The sequence below is a fragment of the Balaenoptera physalus genome, assembly GCF_965194825.1.
Source record: "Balaenoptera physalus genome assembly, chromosome: 12".
Lineage (NCBI taxonomy): Eukaryota > Metazoa > Chordata > Mammalia > Artiodactyla > Balaenopteridae > Balaenoptera > Balaenoptera physalus.
In genome coordinates, this window is record NC_138897.1 from 82,109,085 (window position 1) to 82,129,577 (window position 20,493).

The 20,493-nt window shown below is 55.9% G+C and overlaps 1 protein-coding gene across 1 annotated transcript; it reads right to left on the reverse strand.

Moving 5' to 3' along the window:
- Positions 1-7,979: 7,979 nt before the first annotated feature.
- On the reverse strand, positions 7,980-16,449 carry LHX5 (LIM homeobox 5; the record flags this gene model as incomplete). Its single annotated transcript, XM_082418767.1, has 5 exons — positions 7,980-8,400; positions 12,203-12,368; positions 13,071-13,348; positions 14,065-14,288; positions 16,277-16,449. 5 exons carry the CDS (start codon positions 16,447-16,449, stop codon positions 8,033-8,035), a joined length of 1,209 nt encoding a protein of 402 aa, XP_082274893.1. The 3' UTR covers positions 7,980-8,032.
- Positions 16,450-20,493: the final 4,044 nt, after the last annotated feature.

Sequence of the window (20,493 nt, forward strand, 5' to 3'; positions counted from 1 at the left end):
CAGGGCCCCGTGTCATCTGGCTTTTGCGGACCTTTGGGGTCTCAGCCCCTCCTTCTTTCCCCCCAGCCCCAGATTCCCTGAATTGCAGGCACACCAGCGTTTTTCTCTTCCTAGAACTCACCAAGCTTGATCCTGTCTCAGGGCCATTGTCAGCGCTGTTCCCTTTGCCTGCCACACCCTTCCAGAGCTCAGCAAAGTTGGCAACTTCTCATTCAGGACTCGGCTCAAGTGTCACCTCCTCAGAGAGGCCCTCCTGACCCACTGCCTGCCACTCAGGGCCAGGACTAGGGTGAGGCAAGCAAGGTACTCTCTTTGGGAGGAAAATGTAAGGGGTGCCACAAAACTCGAAATCAATTTAAAAGAAAAAAACCTCAGAAATCAAGAAAAAGATTGTAATAAAACAACTTTAAAATGAAAATTAATGCAACAGAAATTCATGGTGAAAAACATAGGGACATTTTACGTAAAGATAGGATCTCACCTTGCACTTGGATGTCTCATCTCCCCTGAATGGCAGATCCGTCAGATCCTGTCTTTATTTAAAATGTTGTCGTTTTGTTCATTACGGATTATTTTGCATTAATTTTGAGTTTTCAAAATATTATATAAAAGTACTATTTATCTTGACTCCTAAGTTTTTGGTGTGCACCCCCTTTAAATTTTGCACCCAACATGAGTAGCCCACTTGCCTCACCCTAGCCCAGCCTGGCTGACTGCCTGTTTTAACACCCAGTTATTCCCAATCTCACCACCTTCTTTTCTTACCACTATTTGGAATGACCAATTATTTTCTCCCTTGGTTACTGTCTGTCTCCCCCACTAAAATATCAGCTCAGTGAGGGCTGGGATCAAGTCTGTCCTATTCACATCTGTACCCCAGAGCCCAGAAGAGTGCCCAGTGCATACTATTTCAACAAATACTTGCTGAATGACCGAGTGAATGAATGAATGAAGAGAAGATTCAGGAAGGCAGGTAGAGGTCTGGACAACTTGATTGCAGGGTCTTCATTCCATCTCCCATCCCCATTTTTCAGACGAGGAGGCTGAGGTCCAGAGAGGGTGAGTAACCTAATCATAGTCACACAGCACAACCACATCAAAGCTGGTCCAAAACTGAAAATCCCATGGGACTGTGAGTTCATCAGAGAGAAGTCTCCAGTGACCTGGAGTGGGCCTTTAGGGACCAGCTCTCTCTGAGTGCACACATTCCTGAAATATCATCCCCAGACCCATCTTGCCACCTAGGGTTGTGCCAGATCCATGCATCATCTTTACTATTACCTAATTCACACGTTTCTTGAAACCTTAAATGCTGTTTAGAAAGAGAACAGTTATCACCACTCTAAATGGAGAAACAGTATCACTTCCCAGAATTAGATACATGTAGCAATATATAAAAGGATAAACAAAACGATGCCATTACATCCTAGCTATCTTCTGTCCTGCCGAGACTCCAAGCCTGCCTGCGTAAGCCAGGGTTAGCAAGCTAGCACCAGAGACTCTCCCTAAAACAATCAGAAGGGCTGACAAAGAACTGAAAAGACAGTGACTTGTTCATGAGGCATCAGGCACCTGTGAAAATGCCTGGTTCCTCCCGTGGGTCCGTGTCCCACACTGTTGGTTAAATAATAGCATGGCAGCATCGCACAAGGATACTGATTTTGATCTCAGGGACCCGCAAAGGCATGTGAGGCAAACTCTTCCTCCAGCAATTTCTGCCATTGAGAAGCAGCAACAGCCCGAGCGCCTGCAGCAGGTATGAGCAGAGGTTCCCAAGCTCTCCATTAGGTACCAGGTACCTCCCTTCCCCCCCAACCCCTGGCAACCACCAATCTGCTTTCTGTCTCTATGGACTTACCTGTTCTGGACATTTCATACAAATGGAATCAGACAATATATGGTCCTTTTGCAACTGGCTTCTTTCACTTAGCATCATGTTTTCAAGGTCCATCCACGTCTTAACCTGTACCAGTACTTCATTCCTTTTTATGGCTGAATAATATTCCATGTAGGGACATGCCGCATTTTCTCTTTTCATCCGTTGGTGGTGCATTTCTTTTTAAAGAGATTGCCAGGGAATTCCCTGGCAGTCTAGTGGTTAGGACTCCACGCTCTCACTGCCGAGGGCCCAGGTTCAATCCTTGGTCAGGGAACTAAGATCCCATATCCCACAAGCCACGCAGTGTGGCCAAAAATTAAAAAGAAACAGATTGCCAGATTATTCTTCATTAGACCTTGATCTCTTACTATTCTTATCTTTACAAGCCCTATAATTTTCCATTAGATAACATTGGTATCTTGAAGTATGTTGTGGAAAGTAATAAATTGCATCTCTGTCCAAATAGGCTGTGAAGTTAGTCCTGGTTTTAGAAAACGTTTTAAGCATTTCTCCAAAGAAGAAAATGGGATAATGATAACAGTAGCTACAGCATCCGATACACAGCCATTGTTATTATTCCTGTATTATTATTATTTCATTCAGTGATAATTAGTCAATGGTCTGCTCCGTGCCAAGCACTGTGTTTAGACCATAACATATGAAGACTTATTTAACCCTTGTGATGGCTCTTTTTTTTTTTTAAATATTTGTTTATATGGCTGTGCTGGGTCTTAGTTGCGGCATGTGGGATCTTAGTTTCAGCATGTGAACTCTTAGTTGTGGCATGTGGGACCTAGTTCCCTGACCAGGGATCGAACCCAGGCCCCCTGCATTCAGAGCACGGAGCTTTAGCCACTGGACCACCAGGGAAGTGCCAACCTTTGTGATGACTCTTGAAGTTAGATCTTATTGTGCCCTTTTTATAGATGGCAAAGCTGAGGCTCAGAGAGGTAGAGTGCCCGAAATCAAGTCACATACATTTCCTGGTCTCAAGTTGCTCACATCCTGGGGATCAGGACACAGACACAGTGTGGGTCGAGGTGTTATAATGGAAGAAGCAGTGGACACAGTGCTACGGGTGCCTAGGTGGGTGACACTACTTTGGCCAGCTGCTTCAACTTCACTTGGTATGACGGTGGAAGCGGGGTCCCTGCTGCTTCTGAGCAAGGAGAATTTACACCATAAGGTTTTCCTCCAGTGAAAACGGGATTATTGAGAACCTGCGTGTGTTTCTAAGCTAATGCTTTGAAAAACCGAATGTGCACCCTCATCTCCTGGGGCTTGTGCACTCTTTGGCTCTGAAGTTCTGGGGTGGGGCCTGAGATTCCGCATTTCGCTGCTCTTGATCCACGGACCATACTTTGAGTATCAAGGGGCTGGAAGATTTGAATTCAGATCCCACCTTTTGCTGTAAACTTTCTCTGGGAATTTAGGCTAGTCTTTTGCCATCTCTGAGCCTCAGTTTCTTTCCCTGGTCAATGGGGGCATTGCCCTCCATCTGGAACATTCTCTGAGGCATAAAAAAATGAGTGGTATTATCACTTTCTGCGTGCTTGCCTGAAAGCATGGACACCTGCTGGGGTGAGAGGTTTCCTCCCAGACCCCCTGGAGCCCATCAGCAGGTGCTGGGGGTGGTCCTGAGCCCCGGCACAAAGTGCAGAAAGAGGAGGCCAGAGGCGGCAAGGCCCCAGAGAAGCAGTGGGAGAGGTTTCCGTTCATCACAGAAATGGTCCATTTGCAATGATCGGTTACCCAGGTGTTAATAACGCTAATGGCATAGGAAGGGTAAACTCGGTCACTTGGCTGAACAGAAGAAATATGCAGAGAAGTGCTCGGGTTTCCATAAATCAGCCGGATGCAGCACTATGAGGGAGACAGGACTTAAAATTCCGGTCAGGAGATGGGTATTCTCATAATCCGAGCTAGAGAGGTAATTTATTCTGTTTATATCTTTTTACTGCACGACAAGGCTTGGGAGCAGGAGCCCTCCACAGCCATTCTGCATTTTAAATATTAGTCCTAAGCACAGTGGGTCAGATCTCATGCTCGGGCTCCGTGGGGTGTTCATTTCAGGGCAGGAGGACAGAGATGGGTGCAGGGCAGAGCATGCACGCCGGGGGCTGGAATACATGTGGCTTCACTGTCCAGCGCTGGCCAGAATTACAGCCTCGGGGCAGCAAGGGAGAGGCGATGTCCCCCTTTTCCCAGAGCTGGAAGGCACAGCCAGGGGCTGGCTAACCTCTTTACCTGCACAGCTCGCAGTATTTTTTGTCCTCTCGGAGATCTTTTATTTTTAAATGATAATAAATACAGGCGATGAGGAGATAGAGGAGATGAACAGATACATTAATGTAGGAGGAAAGGGACGAGGACGGGGGAGAGAGAAAGAAACAAGGACAAACGTGGAGAAGCTGGAAGTCCTCTGTCTTTTGACCTTGGCAATTTTCACTGAGCCCTTTGCCCTTCTGACTGGCTTTGTTTAACCCCGGAAGGGCTTTTAAACAAAATCCAGTGAGGTTGCTACCAGTAAGAATTAGCATTCATTAGAGTCTTTCTTGAAGCTCTTTTTACGGCAGCTGGAGCACATTCATTTCATTCATTCATTCATTCATTCATTCATGTAGTTGTTAGACACAGAATGAGGTCTTACCTGTGCCGAGCAACGTCCTGGGTCCAGGGACAATGTGGGCTCTGGAAGCAGAAGGTCTTGATTCAAAACTACTCCATGTCTGTGTGACCCCAGGCGGCTCATGAGTCTCAGTCTCCTCATCTGTAAAATGGGGATAACAACGCTCATCCTGAAGGGGCGTTATGAGGATCATATGAGACTCTGGACAAGACTATTTCAGGCAGAGGTCCTGCAAGTTTGGGAGACTTCAGAAGCAACAGGGGAGCTTGACAAATGTGAAGTGTCTTGGGCACCACGCCAGAGAGCAATTCCAGCCATGAGCCAGGGGGCCCAGGGATACGTATTTTTAGCAAGCTTCGTCTTCTGATCACACTTTGAGAAAATGGTTGTGGGTGTGTAGGGACAAATGTCCCTTTCCAACTCTCTTCCTTCTCCACCCAGCCTTCCTTAGGAACTGCCTCCCTAATTAAGTGCACCCAAGACCATTACAGTGACACCTGCAGGGTCACTGCTGCAGGGTGGAGTGGGGGTGGGATTTCTCCTCCCAGAGCCCCTGGGCCCAGCAGGCACTAGGGGAGCTGAAATGAGCTCACAGGAGTGGGGGTGGATTTGAGCTGATTTTGACAAGCGTCCCCTTCTCTCTCCCCTTGTCATCATCCAAGGAAGCTGGTGTGTGTGTGTGTGTGTGTGTGTGTGTGTGTGTGTGTGTGTGTTTGGCAGAGGATGGGGATGAGGATTGAATCCAAGACCTATATTTCCTAAACCTTGGCCTCAGGTTAAATTGCATCTCTCCAATGTGGATGAAATGCCATTGTGAGCCCATTTCATGGTGGAGCAAACTGAGGCTCAAAAAGGTGATGCAGTGACCAGCCAGATAGTCTCCCAGACCCCAGGGCCCTTGTTCTGTTCTTCCCTCATCCCACTCCTAGGTGACCTCTGCTCCCAACCCTCCTAACTAACAAACACTCAGAGGAAGAGCCCCTGGGGAATTAGTCTCAAGTCCAGATCGTGATGCCAGGATCACATCCCTCCTGGACTCTGGTTTCCGAAGCCACCCTCTGAGATCTTGATGGGGCCACCCCAGGGTTATTCAAGGATCCCCTGACACAAGAGTGGGCCTCTCCCATGTCTAGTGCTCCCAGAGTTGTGAGCATGCCAAGGGCAAGTCTATGCTCTCTGTCTATGTGTGCATGATCTCTCGTCTCAAAAAGAAAAAAAAAAAAAAAAAAAAAGACTGGAAGGAAATGCATCAACTACTTTACTTGAGATTCTGGGTGACTGCCTTTTCTTCCTTTCGTTTATCTGAAATTTCTAGATTTTCCACAATGAGCAAGTAGCATTTGTCTGATAAAGATAAATGTGCTATAAGGAAAGAAAAGAAAAAGTCAGGTCACCTCGAATTAGTTCTTGTGATGTCCACATAAAAGGACAGATGAGGAGAACTCTTAGCATGTGCGCATTGGTGGTTCGCTACCCACCAGCTCCCTGTCTCCCTCCTTTTCCTGCCGCTGCTGAAATGGGCGCGCTCCCCCCACCCTAAGCTTGGGGGAAAAGGCATCCAAACGCGGGACCCTCTTCCATCTATTCTTCTCTCCTCATCTGCTTTTCTCATCTTACACTGTTAGAGCAGAAAGGAAATGAGGCATAGGAAGCGCTCCTCCAGTCCCCACTTTTGAAAGTAGGGAAACTGAGGCAGAGAGAGGGAGGGACGTGTCTTTAGGGAGTGGCCTCAGGCCCATTAAGTCTCCTGGAGGACTCCCTTCCATCATGCTGGTTTACGGAAGGGCACAAGCAGGCACTGCATAAAAACTGCAGGACAAACAGCCTTGCTCTCCCTGGGGGCACTTTCTGTCCTAATAAAGCCTTGCAGGTAACTAGCACTGGGCCTACCAGCCTGCTTTTTGTTTGTTTGGTTTTGTTTCTGCCACCTGGAATTACATGGGGGTGTAATTAGGAGTGAAGCTAGAATTCTTCTGGGGATGAACAAATCACACATCCATTCAGTCATCAAATATTTTGAAGGCCTACTATGTGCCAGGCTGGCGTGTGTTAGATCGGGGTATTATGTAAAGTAGGGGGAGATCCTATTGGTGCATAGTAGCAGTCCAAAAAAAAAGAAAAGAAAAAACATGACAGGCACCTTCCTTACCTGGTAATTGCCAAAAGACCCCCCTGCCACCCCTCTAGATGAGGAGAGGTCTTTGCACCCATCAAGTCTGTTTTATGTCAGAAACAAGAACCAGAATAGTTCCATTCACTCTGAGTGACTGAAGACAGGGGCACAACAAACAAACAAACAAAACAAGGAAAGAAAGAAAACCACACAGCACGGAGGGAAAAAGAATTTTTTTATTAATCTTTCTTTTTAAAAAAGTTGATTTTTTGTGGTTTTTTTGTGGTTTTTTTGTGTGTTTTTTTAGGTAAACCTCTTTCTGCCTCCCCTCCCTCGCTCTGACCACCCTCCTCTTAAAAATATAAAATGTCCAACCCCAGATAACTAGTGTACAATAAATAAACAGTAAACACAAAAACATACTTTATTTGTTTCTTCTTTATACAAAATAAGGAAACTAGAAGCGTTCAACTTCCAAAAAATTATAATACTGTACATCCTGACCGCCCAGCCTCCAGGACCCGGGCACGGAGGGTGGTCTGTGGGCCAGAGCCCAAGAAATCTTGGCGCCTTGTCCAGGGGGAGCGCAGGGTGGGCGAGTGTTTGAGTCTGGCCTGGATCCCCGGGCTCAGAATAAATGTCAAAGGAAGGAAGAGGTGGGGGTCTGGACCTGGGCCGCCAATGTCCGGACCGCCCCCCGCCCCTTCCTAGAGAAGCTGACCGTGATCCTCAAGACTGGCCACCAGGGGGCGCCAACGCGCAGGTGGATCTGTCTTCCAGTGACACCCCCATCCAAGCGTGTTTCTCACTCTCTCTCTCCATCTTTTCTCTCTCTCTGGCTGGCGCTCTCTCCATCTTCTCTCTAACTCATTTTGCTCCCTTTCCTCTCTTCGATCTCTCTTTTTCTTATCTTTTTTTTTAAAGACGGGAAAGCAGAGTGAGAAGATTACAAAATGGCACTCGGATTGCAAGGAGGGGAAAAAAAAATTGTCTCTGTCCCTTGGCTTCAGCCCTCTCTTGGTCCAAAGAGGTGCGGGGTGGTAGTGGGGGGTCGGGGGAAGTCTAGAGCGTGCTTGAAATCTCTTGACCCTCCGGAGTATTCACTTTGGTCCCAAGAAATTGCTCGCGGCTGCCGGGGAGCGCTGGCGGAGGGCGGGGGGTTCCCGGAGAGTCCGAGGGGTGGATGCAGATGCGGGGGTCGGTACCCCTCCGCGCCCAGCCGAGAAGCAGCTGCCGGTTGAGTTCGGACTCGAGAGAGAGCCCCCGAGGGCGCCCCGCGCCGCGGCCGCGTCGGGCGCTTTGGTTTCGGGAGGCTGCGTCCCGGGCGCGGGGGGTTGGGGTGGGGTGGGGACGGCCGGGCGGGGCCCCAGGGCCGAGCGCGGGGGGCGGGGGGCGGCCCGGCCCGACGGCCTTACCACACGGCGGCCTCGTTGAGCTCGGGGTTGGGGTGCGACAGGGGTCCGCTGTAGCCGCTGGTGCCGCTCATGGGGAAGGGTGGGCTGGGGCCGCCGCTGAACACCTCGCCGGGCATGGGGTGCAGCGCGCCCGGCAGGCCCGGCTCGGGGCTCGGCGTGTCCGGGTGCGAGATCATGTCGGTGAACCTGGGGTTGTCGGCGGCGTGCGGGCCGGCGAGCGGCGGCTCCAGCGCTCCCAGTGGCGTCGAGCCGGGCCCCGAGGCGGCCAGGAAGCTCGAGTCGGCCGGGGACTGCGCCTGCGACGGCGGGCCGTGCGCGAAGAAGTCGTAGTTGCCTCCCGGCGCGTAGTAATCGCCCTGGTAGTCTGCGGAGGGGACGGGGCGGGAGAGGGGAGAGTGAGAGATGCGAGGTCGCCGAGGGACTCGAGGGACCCGGCGGAAGAGACCCGGGGGAGGGAACCCGGGGAGACGAAGGCCAGAGACGTGGGACGTGGTGGGGGCCACCGGGACAGGACGTTAACGGGGGACCGCGCGACACTGACTCGAGGTTAGAGAAAGACCCGTGGAGAGGCCTGCGGAGGCCAAGGGAGGCCGGAGGGGCGGAGGACCAGCCCCGGAGCTCGTGCTGGGCAGAGAGACAACCAGAAGTACGCAAAGCCTACACTCAGGGGCCGGGAGAGGCTCAGAGACGATGAGGAACACGCAGAGGGGTTCCTTGACAAAGAGAGACGGAGGGGAGAGAGCGGTGGCGGGAGGCGCAACAGACAGTGACGATTCCTGACAGTGTCTTAGAGTTGGTGTGAGATACACAGAGAGCGAGAGTCACGGCGCCTGCCAGATAAGGAGACAGGGAGAGATCGGCAGAGGACAGGGTGAAGGGGAGCGGAGAGGGGATGCAGCAGGGAGCCCCCAGACTCAGAGTCGGTGTCAAGGCAAGAAAAGAGCCTCAGTCACCGAACCCACGGCTGAGACGGAGACCCGGCTTTATTCGAGTAAGGCAGAGGCAGTCTAGGGGACGCAAAGAGAAAGATGAGGCGGCCGTGTGGTTAGAGACACGGGAAAAACCCGGCAAGGACCCAGGAACGAGACGGAAGGTCGGGAGAGACAGAGGCGCCCAGACACGCGCGAGATGAGTCAGACAGACGGCCAGAGACGCGGGGGCTGAGAGGCCGGGGAGAGGAGTAGGGCGGGGATGCAGGGGCGGCGGACGGAGACCAGGACGCGAAGTGACTGAGATCGGCCCGCGACCTCGCCGGGGAGAAGCGCGGCCGGAGCGCCGAGGGGCTGGCGAGTTGGGCCCCGGCCGCGGAACCCTGGACTCGGAGCGCGCAAGGCGGCCTCAGCGCCCTCTCCTTCGCCCCCTGCGCCCCGCCGACCCGGCGCGGCCCTGTGCCCCGCGTCCGTCCCCGTGAACGTGGGACTCCGACCGTTTGTCCCGGCCTCACCTGGCCTGGAACGGAGAAAGCTGAGGCCCAGAGACTTGGGAGAGGGGGAGGAGGATGAGAACCCTCGCCGGGCCGCGTCTAGAGTTCCGTGTGCCTGGGGCCCTCCAGGCTGACCCCGGGCGGGTTTGCCAGGACCCCAAGGTTTTGGAGTATTTGGGGACATGGAGCGCTCTTGATAAACTGATGATAGCTATGGGCTCTCTCTCCGGAAAAATGCACAAATGCGAATTTTGCCCACAAATTCAGGGAGCATAAGGGCTCCAGCTGACACGCTCGCCCATTCTCAACAAAGTGTTTCTGCATCAACCGTGTGACCTCCTCCTAGAGTCCCCTTTCCTAAAGTCCTTCCGCACAGCCTCTTCCCCTGCCCCCGGGTGGGCCCCGAAGGAGTGGGGTGTGGGAACCCAGGAAAGGAACACCGTGTAGCCCGCACTCGTGACAATAACCCGCTTTGTACGGCGGGAAAACCGGCGCGCCCGCAAGCCGGGGTCTCCTCTGCAAACCCACGCCTCCTGCTTAGTGTTGGGGGTCTGTCACCCGGGCGAGTTCTGGACGCCCCCTGCCGCCCCCTTCCCTCTCCAAACCCCCCCTGACATCAGTCCAAATGGGGAGTGTCTGGAGGCGGGCTTGGAGACGGTTTAGGCGACAGCTAAAACGGTCGCCAATTACTTTTTAAAAACCACTCATTCCATTCTCGCCGTAAGTGAAGAGAAAGGTTGGAAGCGGCGAATTTGGGGCCCCTAAGGGACGGGGATGGGGGACGGCCACGGCGCGTAGCGAGCCGGCTAGCCAGGGAGGGCCTCGGCCCCCGCGCGGAGCGCGCCGCCTCCGCCCATATGGCGGCCGGGCCGGAGGTAATTGGAACAAACGCCGTCTGAAAAGGGCACAAAAGCCGCAGCTGGGGCTTTGTCCGCGCTCCCACGGGGAGCCGCCGGCCCCGCCGCCCGGCCCCTTTCTCGCCCGCTGCCGGCCGCCGACGCCGGGATCTCCCAGCACGGATTAGGCGGGGCTGCCTCCCTGGGATTGGGGGGTCCCCACCCCCCCGATTCCGGGGAAAGAGGGGCCCGCGTGTCCAGGCGGTCACCCCATCTAGCAGACACGCGGGTAGAGGAGGCGGTGGGATTGGTGAGAGGCACACTGGTCCTGGGGGAAACCTTGGTTAATTACCCAGGCGGGGAAAAATTCCGGACTGGCACCGCCCTGCCAGCCTCCCTGCGCCGGGCGGAGATTTTGCGCTCAAGGAGCCAAAGATAGGTGAAGAGAGTTGGTGAGTAGAGGCCCCAGGACAAGTCCACCATCCCGGCTGCCTCTGGTGTCTGTAGCCCCCCAACCTGGGCCCTGCCATCTCAGTCTCTCCCGGAAAAGCACATCACCACATTTCATCCACAATTTCTGGGGCCCCTGGCCAGGCCAGAAGATCTAACCTCCCAGGCCTGCGGATGTACCAAAGCTGGTTATAGGGTTCTCTTATTTTCCCTTCTGGGTCTGCCTGGGCACCTGGCTCCTGGCCCTCCACATTGCCACCTCTCCCCAAACTGGGCTACTAGCCTCTGCCCCTCCTCCCCCAGGCTGGGTGGCACTGAGCACAGATTCCGCTCAGGCAGAGGCATTCCTGGGGGCTCCCCAAGCCCAGAGACTCGGGAATAGAAGGGGAAGGTGCCTTCCTAGAGTCCACAAGTCTGAAATGCGTAGGACAGTGAGTCAGTGCAGTAGTGCCCCAAAACAACTGGGTCTCAAAAAAACCAAAAACCAAAAAACCAGCAACAACAAAAAACAAAAAGCAGAGGTGAGGGAGTCAGAAGAGGTCATCCAGGAAGGAGAGCGAAGTAAGTTAACATAGTGGGGTGAAGGGAGGAGAGAGGGAAGGAGGAAGGGAAGGGGTGACCAAGAGGAGAGTTCGCCCAGGCCTGAGCCTGGTAACACCAACCATGAAATTCCTCTGTGCAAAGTGGGCTCCTCGCCCTCTGCAGCCCCCAGGACAGAGAGTGCATAACTGGGTTGGCTCAATCCTTGCCCACCCCAGCCCCGATGAACCCTGGTGTGCTTGAAGCTGGAGGGTGGGCGGGAGTCCTAGTCCAGAGCAACTGCCAGCCTCTGGGCTAACCGGGCCAGATGCTGTGTACACAGTCTCCGAAGCCCAGCAGGCGACGCAGACTTGGAAGATAGCAAGGGGGCAACCCCAGATGAATCCTGACCCCTCCATCCCTACTGCCGGTGTTGTCCTCCAGTGCCTGCTTTCCTGCTGGTGCCAAATACACCAGGCTGTGGGCCAGGGCAGCAAAGGCTGTGTGTCAGGTTGGGACGGGATGCATGCAGAAGTGCCTGACTTGGTATGATGCGTGAGAGTGCCAGTATATCTAGGGGGTGGGGTGTACCTGTGTTGGTTGCGGGTGATCATGTGTCTAGATGAGTGTCCCCGAGGTCTCTGAACTCATGTGGTCCTGCATGGGTGTGTCCCTGCTTTTCTCATGTGTTTATCTGTTGGTACCACTGCATGGTTGAGTGAACCCATGTGTCTGATTTTCTGTCCAGGAAGTATCTGTGGGTGAGTGTACCTGTGTTGATGCGTGTCTCTTAAGGTGTGCTCATGATTGTGTACGTCTTGCATGGGTAGAAGGGAGGGAGGGGTCCCGGGGCAGCCTGAGATCACGGCTATCCGGCCCTGCACCCTCAACCAGCATTGACCTAGGTGTGGGGCACCGCGTCCAAGGAGGTTGCTTACCTCCATAGTAGGTGTACGGAGTGGACCCCAACATCTCAGACTCGTCCAAGCGGCCGCCCAACGGGCGCATGCGCCTCGGACTCCGGAAGAAGGCGTGTCTCCGGGCGCCCAGGGCGCTCAGCTGTTTCATCCGGCGTTCTTTGGACCGTCGGTTCTGGAACCACACCTGGGACAGAGGAAGGGGTTGTGAACTCTGTTCCGGGTCCCCTTCTCTCTCCGCCCGGGCCACCCCCGCTGGGTCCTAGCGCCTCCTCCGCACCAAGAATGCCCTGAGCTGGGGGCCGGGCCGGATTAGACCAAAGGGGTGGAGAGGGGCCTCGGCGAACCAGCCAAGGATGAAGGATTTCGCGGACCCGTGGGGCGACTCATAAAGACTTGGACTTCCTGGTCCTCGGCCCATCCGCGGCCTGACGGCTTTATAAAGGCCTGCCGCCCGGCACGGCTCTGGTCTCGGCCCCGTGACTCCCCAGCCGGGCTCTGGCCGTTTGTCTGTCTGCCCGCGCATCGGCGCAGGGAAGGAGCACGTGAAGAACATCGCCTCTTTCTCTGCTCAGAGGATGGGAGGACAGGAAAGGTCCTGTACTCCAGCGAGGCTTAAAACCTTCCCTGAAAGGGGCGGGGGTGGGATTCAGAGACGTGAAGTGACCCGCCCAAGATGACACGGCCGGAAGACAGCAGGGCTAGGCTGAAGCTTTTGGCTAGGAGTTTGACCAGCTGGCCCCGATCTCCGGCGCACCGTCTGCCCCTAGACCGGACTCGGCGCGCTCTTAGCCAAGGAGGCTGGGTGGGAGGCTCCGCCGAGCTTCGCAGCTCGCGGACGCAGCGGGGCTGGGGAGGGTGACCCGAGCAGCCCCGACCCGGGCCGCACCTGGATGACGCGCATGTTGAGGCCGGTCTCCTGCGCCAACTGCTCGCGGATGTGGCGCGTGGGCTTGGGTGTGGCGGCGAAGGCGGCCTTGAGCGTCTCCAGCTGCTTGGCTTTGATGGTGGTGCGCGGGCCGCGCCGCTTCGTGCCCGAGTTCTGCTCCTCGTTCTCGTTGTTGGCCGTCTCCTTGTCCGAGGACGTCGAGTTGTCCGTCTCCTTGGGATCGTCCTGGAGTGGGTCCTGGAGGTCCGGGGACAAACTGCGGTCCGTACAGGATGACACTGCGAGAGGACGGAGCGGGAAGGGGGCAGGGCGTCAGCGGCGGCCCGAGACCTCTCCAGTCGGGTAGCCGGTTCCTGCAGGCTCAGGCCACCACCAACCCCGGCGGGTTCCCTCCCAAACCCGGCGACAGCCCCTCCCCCAGGGGCCCGGCGCCCGCCCACTCCCTCCAGGCGGGGCTGGGCCTTCGGAAGCGCCCTTCTCAAGCCCTCGCAGCACTTTTCAGCTAGTGCTTGGGAAAGGGGGAGTCGCGCTCTCTGGAGAGCCCGGCCTTCTAGGAGAGGGGACGGGAGGAGGGTCCAGATGCCCTTCGGGCCTGGGACCTTCCTCTCCCTCCTCTCCCTCCTCTCCCTCCTCTCCTTCCTCGAGACCTCAATTAGTGTCCTCCCAGTGCGGCTAGAAATTACCAGGAGCTGAAAAGACTCGGAAAGGGGAAATTGTGCGGTTCCAAACTGGGGGAGGAGGGCAGCTTGGAAAAGCCTCCTGAATTGGAGGCGGGCGGGGAAGAGCTGGCAGTGTAGGCAACCTGGAAGGCTGGCTCCAAACGCTGACTCTCCTTCCCAGCCCCCGCACCTCCCCGTGCCTTGACCTGCCCGGTGCGAGTGGAGAGCTCTGAGCCGTGCACCGCAGGCACGCAGGGGGCAAAGGAGGGAGCGCAGGCAGGCCTTGGCTGGAGGGCGCTGGGGCCTGGCCTGGGGAGGGGCAGGGGGCCCCCTACCTGAGTTGAGGCTACCCTCCTTGAGGCTGGACGAGCTCAGGTAGTCGTCCTTGCACACGAACTTGTTCTCATCGATGACGTAGAGCTCCTCGCCCGTGGACAGCTGCTTGTTGCAGACCATGCAGGTGAAGCAGCTGAGGTGGAAGACTTTGCTGCGGGCCTTGCGCACCAGGTCACTGGGCGAGATGCCTTGCGCGCAGCCTGCACACTTAGTGCCGAAGCGCCTGCAGACACAACACGGCCTGTCACCCGGGGCCAGCCCAGGGTCCCATCCTCCTGAGGCCCTGACCTCTTCCCACCCTGCCCTAGCTTCTGAAAAGCCTCCGTTTCCACATCTGTCAAATGAGATCCCAATCCCGTCCTCCCTGGCCAGAATGCAAGACGTGAGACAAATATCCAGGTCTGTTCTTGAGACTGGGACTGTCACCTGTCACGCCTCGGTCAGGTTTATTTGGACTCTGCTGGGCTTCCAGCAATGGGCGCAGCCTTCAGCCCAGCGGAAGGCCTAGAGCACCTCAAGTCGCGCCCCGCCCCCACCCCACATCCCTACCGGATCGGCCTGGGCTGCTCCTGGCAAATTCTGCTCTGGAGGTCGTGAAGCATTTTAAACCAGGCAGGCCGGCTTTGGACCACTTCTCGGCTTTGCCTCCTGGATCCTTAACAGTCTGCTGGGGTCCAGGTAGGGCCAATGAGCCTGGCTGTCGGGTCCTAGCAATGGAGAGCTGGCGGGAGCCCCTCTTCTGAGCTGAACCTTAGCAGGAAGGAGGGAACTTTCTGCTGATCCTCAGCACCACCAGCACTGGACACTTTCCAGTCCCTGCTCTGGGCCCCGCCTGAGCAAGTCAGGGGCCTGCGGACTCTGAAGGGCAGGGACTGAATCTCCAGGTCCCCAAATCTCAGGCCCTGGCAGGCAGTGGGAAAATGTGACCAGAAGGCAATCCAAAACCTGCGTGGCCAGAACACGGGCTCTCTCCAATGCCACCTTTTCTGTGTTCCTGGTCTAAATCCTTTTCTTTCTTCCTTGAGGACTGGGAGAAGGCTGGCCTCCCCCGAAATGGATGGTGCAGACCGGCACTGGGAGGGGTGAGGTGCCGGTGGAGGGGGAGGGCGAGGGCCCAGGACTCTGGGCTACTTGTACCCACGTCTCTAAACAGGGCGAATTTGGGTGACGTTGATGTAGTGAGGGCATTAGAAGCCATAAGTCACTTTTGGCCTTATCCGGCAGCATAATTGGCCATATGCACCTTATCAAAAATCATTAGGTGCTTTGCAAGCACCACCACATTAGGGGCCTTGGGCCTCTGGGGCCGAGGAGTTTACACGTGTAGAGGCGCGTCTGACATTTTCTCCTATTCAAGTTCCCTAGTGCCAGGTACTGGGTCCAGTGAGCAGCCTTCCTCCAGGGCGTTAATCACGCCCTCCCCTCTTCCCTCCACGCAGTTGGCACTCACAAAGCCGGGGGAAGCAGGCAGGGCTGAGCTGCCAAAAACCCCACAGCCTTCCAGGCCGACCTTCAGCATTTCTCAGCTGGGAAAGTGAGGCTCAGAGAAGTGATGTGCTGTGACCTGCCTGAGGGTTCCCGTGGGCAGCAAGGCTGGACTCTGGAGGTCCTGATTCCAGCTTCCATTTCATTTGTACTTTCAACAGAGGAGAAAATGTTTAAGGAGTTGATGGGGGGAGTGAGGAGAAGATTCCCTGCCCCATCACCAGGGGAGGCCTTTCTGGCTGAGCCCCCTCAGGAGCTGGGAAGTTTCTGTTTGTCCAGAAGCACTCTGGGGGTCCCACCTGCCTGGAGCCCAGCTTCTGGACTCCCGACCTCTGCCTGGTGGAAGAAGCCCTCAGCTGCCCCTAACTTCGCAAAAATCCGTAGTCTCTCCAAGCCTGGCTGGAAGCTTCCACCCTTGGGGTGGCCTCATCTAGCAAGAGGCAGAGACGGAGGGGCAGCAAGTTTGTGAGGCTTCCTCCCCCTGGCCCACCACCGATCCAAGCCGGCCTGGAAAAGCCAAGCTACAAGCAGCCAAGCAGTGTTCTCGTCACTCTGCCTGGGTTCAGGCCCTTGCTGGACCGAGGACAGGAGGGGAGTGGTGGGCTCCCCATTGAATCTGGTGGGCCTGGGAGGCTGGGATGGGTTTCGTGGTGTCCCCTTCCCCGGCGCCCCAGCGGAGCGCCTGCAGGGCGGGCGCTCGGGCAGCAGGGCGGCGCGGCTTCTTACCTGAAGAAGTCATTTTTGCAGTAGAGCTTGCCCTCGCGCGAGAAGCACTTCTCCGAGAGGTTGGTCTTACACTCGCAGCACTGAACGCATTTGATGTGCCACGCGCGGTCCAGCACGTTCAGCAGAAAGCGGTCGAGGATGGGCCGCTCGCAGCCAGCACAGTGCACCATCATAGCCCCGCGCCCCGGCGGCTCGGGCCGCCTTGCCCTCCCTTTGGGCCCCCGGCCCTCGGGCCCCCTGGCCCCGCCGCTCCTCTCCGCCTCTTCTCTTGGCCGCCGCCGGGCGAGTCCGGTCCGAACCAAGACTCAGCCGGTCAAGTCCTTGGGTGATTGCGGGCCTGGCGCTGGGCTGCCCTGGGCGGGGTGGGGAGTAGTGGCGTTCACAGCCTCATGCCCTGGGCCGCGCGCCCCAGTGTATCTTGGGTGGCCGCTGGCTTCGCCTCTGCCGAGCGGCTTTCCCCGGTGGCGGAGGCGCCGGCACTTTCCCCCACTTTCAAGCGGTCCCGATCCTCATCTTTGTCTGGCCGCCGCCTAATTCGCGCATCCTTATTCAGATTTGGTGACGTGGCGAGGCACGTAGGGGGCCCGGCGGCCAATGGGTACGCGGTGGCCATGGCAACCTCTTAAATTTATAGCATATCTAAATTGGCTACAGCGTTGCGGTCCGGACAGAGCAAAAAAAACAAGGCATCAGTATTGTTGAGTATTAGCTTGTACCTGGTTCGGAGGCTAAGTAAGTATTTACCTTCCAGTTTGGGGCTGGGGGCTGGGGGCCGCGCGATCTGAAAACTGCGTCTCTCTTCTCTCTCTTCACACATATTTGGGGGGCTGGGGTTCGAAGGCCTAGTGGGAGGGGGACCTCTGCCCCCTTCACAATCCACGGAACTTGCAGAAGTTGCCCGAGGCCGGGATCGCGCTCTACGTCTGCCTCCTCTTCCCCAGCCCAGCCCGTCGTTTTGGACTCCCCCATCCGCTCGCCCCTGGGGTCAGCGTCCTGGAGCTGCGGCCGCGAGGTTTTCGGGACTCCCGGAGGCGGCACCGGCTTCCTTTGTCATATGCGGGGGCTGGGGCCCAGCCCAGCCTTTCTCAGGGAGAGGCAGAGAGAGAGAGAGAGAAAGGCCGAGCAAGCCCAGACCCAGGTTGGCGGGGGATGTCCTCTGGCCCGGTCTCAGACCGCGAGTTGTTTCCAGCCAGAGCGCGCTGGCCACGGGGCTCGGGGGAGATGTGGGGGGGTGGAGATCCAGGATGCACCGGCCTTCCCGAAGCCAGCTCTGAAGTGATGTTCACCGCGTCTCCGCTTTCCTCGCTGCACCTTCCAGATCCCGGGTCAGCCAGTCGGGGCGCCGCGGTGAGTGGGTAGCGCGGCCGAGGCGGGCACGCTGGAGATTGCGCGGGGCGGTGTTCGCACACGCTGGGCGTCCGGGCGGAGTGTGCAAGTTCGAGCCATCATAGGAGGCAGGAAGTGCCATTCCATGGGGCTCGGAGGGTGTGTGGGGCGTTCGCAGGTGTGTGTGGAGGGGGAATGTGACTCTGGTGGGGGGAGGGAGAGGGCCATGTCTCCTTTCCCAAGGTGCCAACCCAGCGACTGACCGCGGTGCTCTAAGTTAGGGAGGCCAGGCAGACAAAGTGGGGATTTTCCCTTCCCGTTCCAGGAAAGAGGGCTAATGGGGTCTGTAGGGCCTGGGCCCGCAGGCTGGGAGCCAGAGGAGCATCTGTGTGCGCTGAGGCTTGGCTGTGGATGTGTGTTTGGGTGCATTTGCTGAGTTTGTTAGTATACATTTGCTGTTTGAGATCTTGTTTTTGCCTCTCTTTAGAGTTACTCATGAATCAATCATGTGAATACATTTTGGCACGTGTATTTTTTGTGTTTATATCTGTGCATAGTTCTGCTAATATTTGTGTGTATTAGTCTGTGTGCTCCGGTTTTTGTTGGTCAGTGTGTGTGTATATATATATATGTATATATGTGCATATGTTATCTGCAGTCACATGAATGTGATGGTGTTTGCCTGTGTGAGTGTGCATCTGTGTAAGATTATTTGTATAGGTGTGTGGTAACATTGATGTGCAAGTGGACTTTGAAACATCTGAATCGCGTGCAGGTGAGTGTGCGTGTATGTGACTGAGCTGGGCTGGCTGTGTTTGTGAGTGCAGAATTTTTTGGATCTGTGTTTGTGGGCCAGTCATCATGTGTGTGTGTCTGCGTGTATGTTATTTCTGCAGATAGCGGTCTTTTTGTTTATGTGACTCCTGTAGTGTTTATTTTTCAGGGGGGGGAGGTGTATGTTTGTGTGTGCACTTCTAGTGTGCTTGCCTTTGTGGATTTGAATGGGAGCAGGATTTGTGAATGCCTGTATTGGGGCAGTTGGTGGAGGCACAGAGATGTTCACTTTCCCCCCTGGATCCTGTCCAGACCTCCAGCTTCCCCCCCACAGTCCACAGTTTCTATGTGAAGTGATCTGGCTTCTGACAGGGAATTGACAGGTGCTGGTCACTGGGTGGGGCACTGACCCAGAAGCTGGGCTTCTGAAAAGAAGCCCCCAAACTGGGCAGCTTCTGCTGTTACTCCATCCTCCAGCTTGCCGAGCAAGGGACAGGTGTGGCTGGACGGAGCTCGGCTCAGCCAGGAACAAGCAGGCCGGATCTTGCCTGGTCTCCCAGGCCTGGCTGGGAGAGCTCCAGGAGCCCCAAATGAAATTGCAGTTTCTGGCAGTGCCTGGCCCTGCCCTCCTGGGGTATGAAGGGTCCTTGAGCTCAGACAGGGCAGGGACAGAGAAACAAGAACCTGAGAGGAGAGAGGCACCCAGGCTCCAAGTGGAGGCGAATTGCGCTGCCTACTTGGTCTTTGTCTCACTGGGGCTTCTCCCTCTCTCCTGAGTTCTCTTCACTTCATTTCCTTTCTGTCTCTCTTTCTTATGTTCAGCCTCTGTTCTTTTTCTGTTTCCCTTACCCTCTGTTGCCCCATCACTTTCTTTTTCGGTTTCTCTGTTTTTATTTCTCTGCCTCTGCCTCTCTGCTGGGCATCCAAATCCAGCATCTGGCTCAAAGGCTGCGATGAAAGATTCTCATTGTGTTCCATGCGGATTTTGGGGGGTGTGTGGGCAACTACTATACAGTCATTAAAAGCCACCATCTAGATGGGAGCCTTCTCCCTTGCCCTGGACTAGGTGCGCTGAGCCTAGCCGCCACCTCCACCCTCAAGTGGGTACCTGAAGAGCCGGGTCTGCTGTGTCTTTCTAACCCCAGCTCTGCCCACCACGCTGGCTGCTGGGTGCCTGTGTGCCAGGCTCCGTCTAGGACAAATCCACCCACCCTCACCTCCTGGATGTGCTTAAATGCCAGTGCACAGCCAGGCCCCAGCAGCTGCGGTGCCAGGCCGGGGAGGTAGGAGGAATGTGGGCAGTCTCAGAGAACAACTCTGGCCCCTCCACCCCCCGGAGCCTGGATGCGGGCGAGTCACCCGGGGCTGGATGCCCGGTGGCAGGAGATGAGGGCTCTGCTTCCAGAAGCCCCGGCCTGGCCTTCTCCCTCTAGTAGCTGAGTTTACCCATTCTGTCTAGGTCACAGCCCCTTGGAATTGCCCTGGGAGCCTCAGTACAGCCCACCCTCAGTCCAGAACCCCCTCGCTCCAGCCCAGTCGCAGGGGATCCTGCTCGGCCCTTGTCAGCCCTCCACCTTCCAGGGCGCACAGCCTCTGAAAAACGCCAGCAGACCAACTATTAAACGAATTATCCCGCCCTAACAGCGCTAACAGATGGCGACCAGGCAGCGAAATCCCCTCCTATATGTAACTAATAAACCGCTTGTGTCTTAACAGGGTAATGCATGGAGACGCAATGTCACTTATACAAGATGTTGATGGAATTTACTATATAAAAATCTTCCTCCTAGAGTAAAGAGTATCAACATTACAACTCGACAGACGGCAGCGGGATAAGTAAAACAGACAAAAGACAAACAAGATAATAATCTGTTTCCAATCACTTAAGCCCTGTAGAGTTAGTAATATGCGGTTTGCATATTCCCCCTTGAGTTCGGTAATTAATTACCGGCGCGGAGGCACACAGCCGCTCCGGGTGGGAGTTTCGAGGCGCGCTGAGCTGGGGATTGGGGCGGGGTGCGCCTTTCCCGACTTCCGCAGCCTGGGACACGGGGCAGCGGCCGCAATGGGGACTCTTCTGGGCGTTTGGAGCCGACCTTCCCGCAGGTCGTAGAACA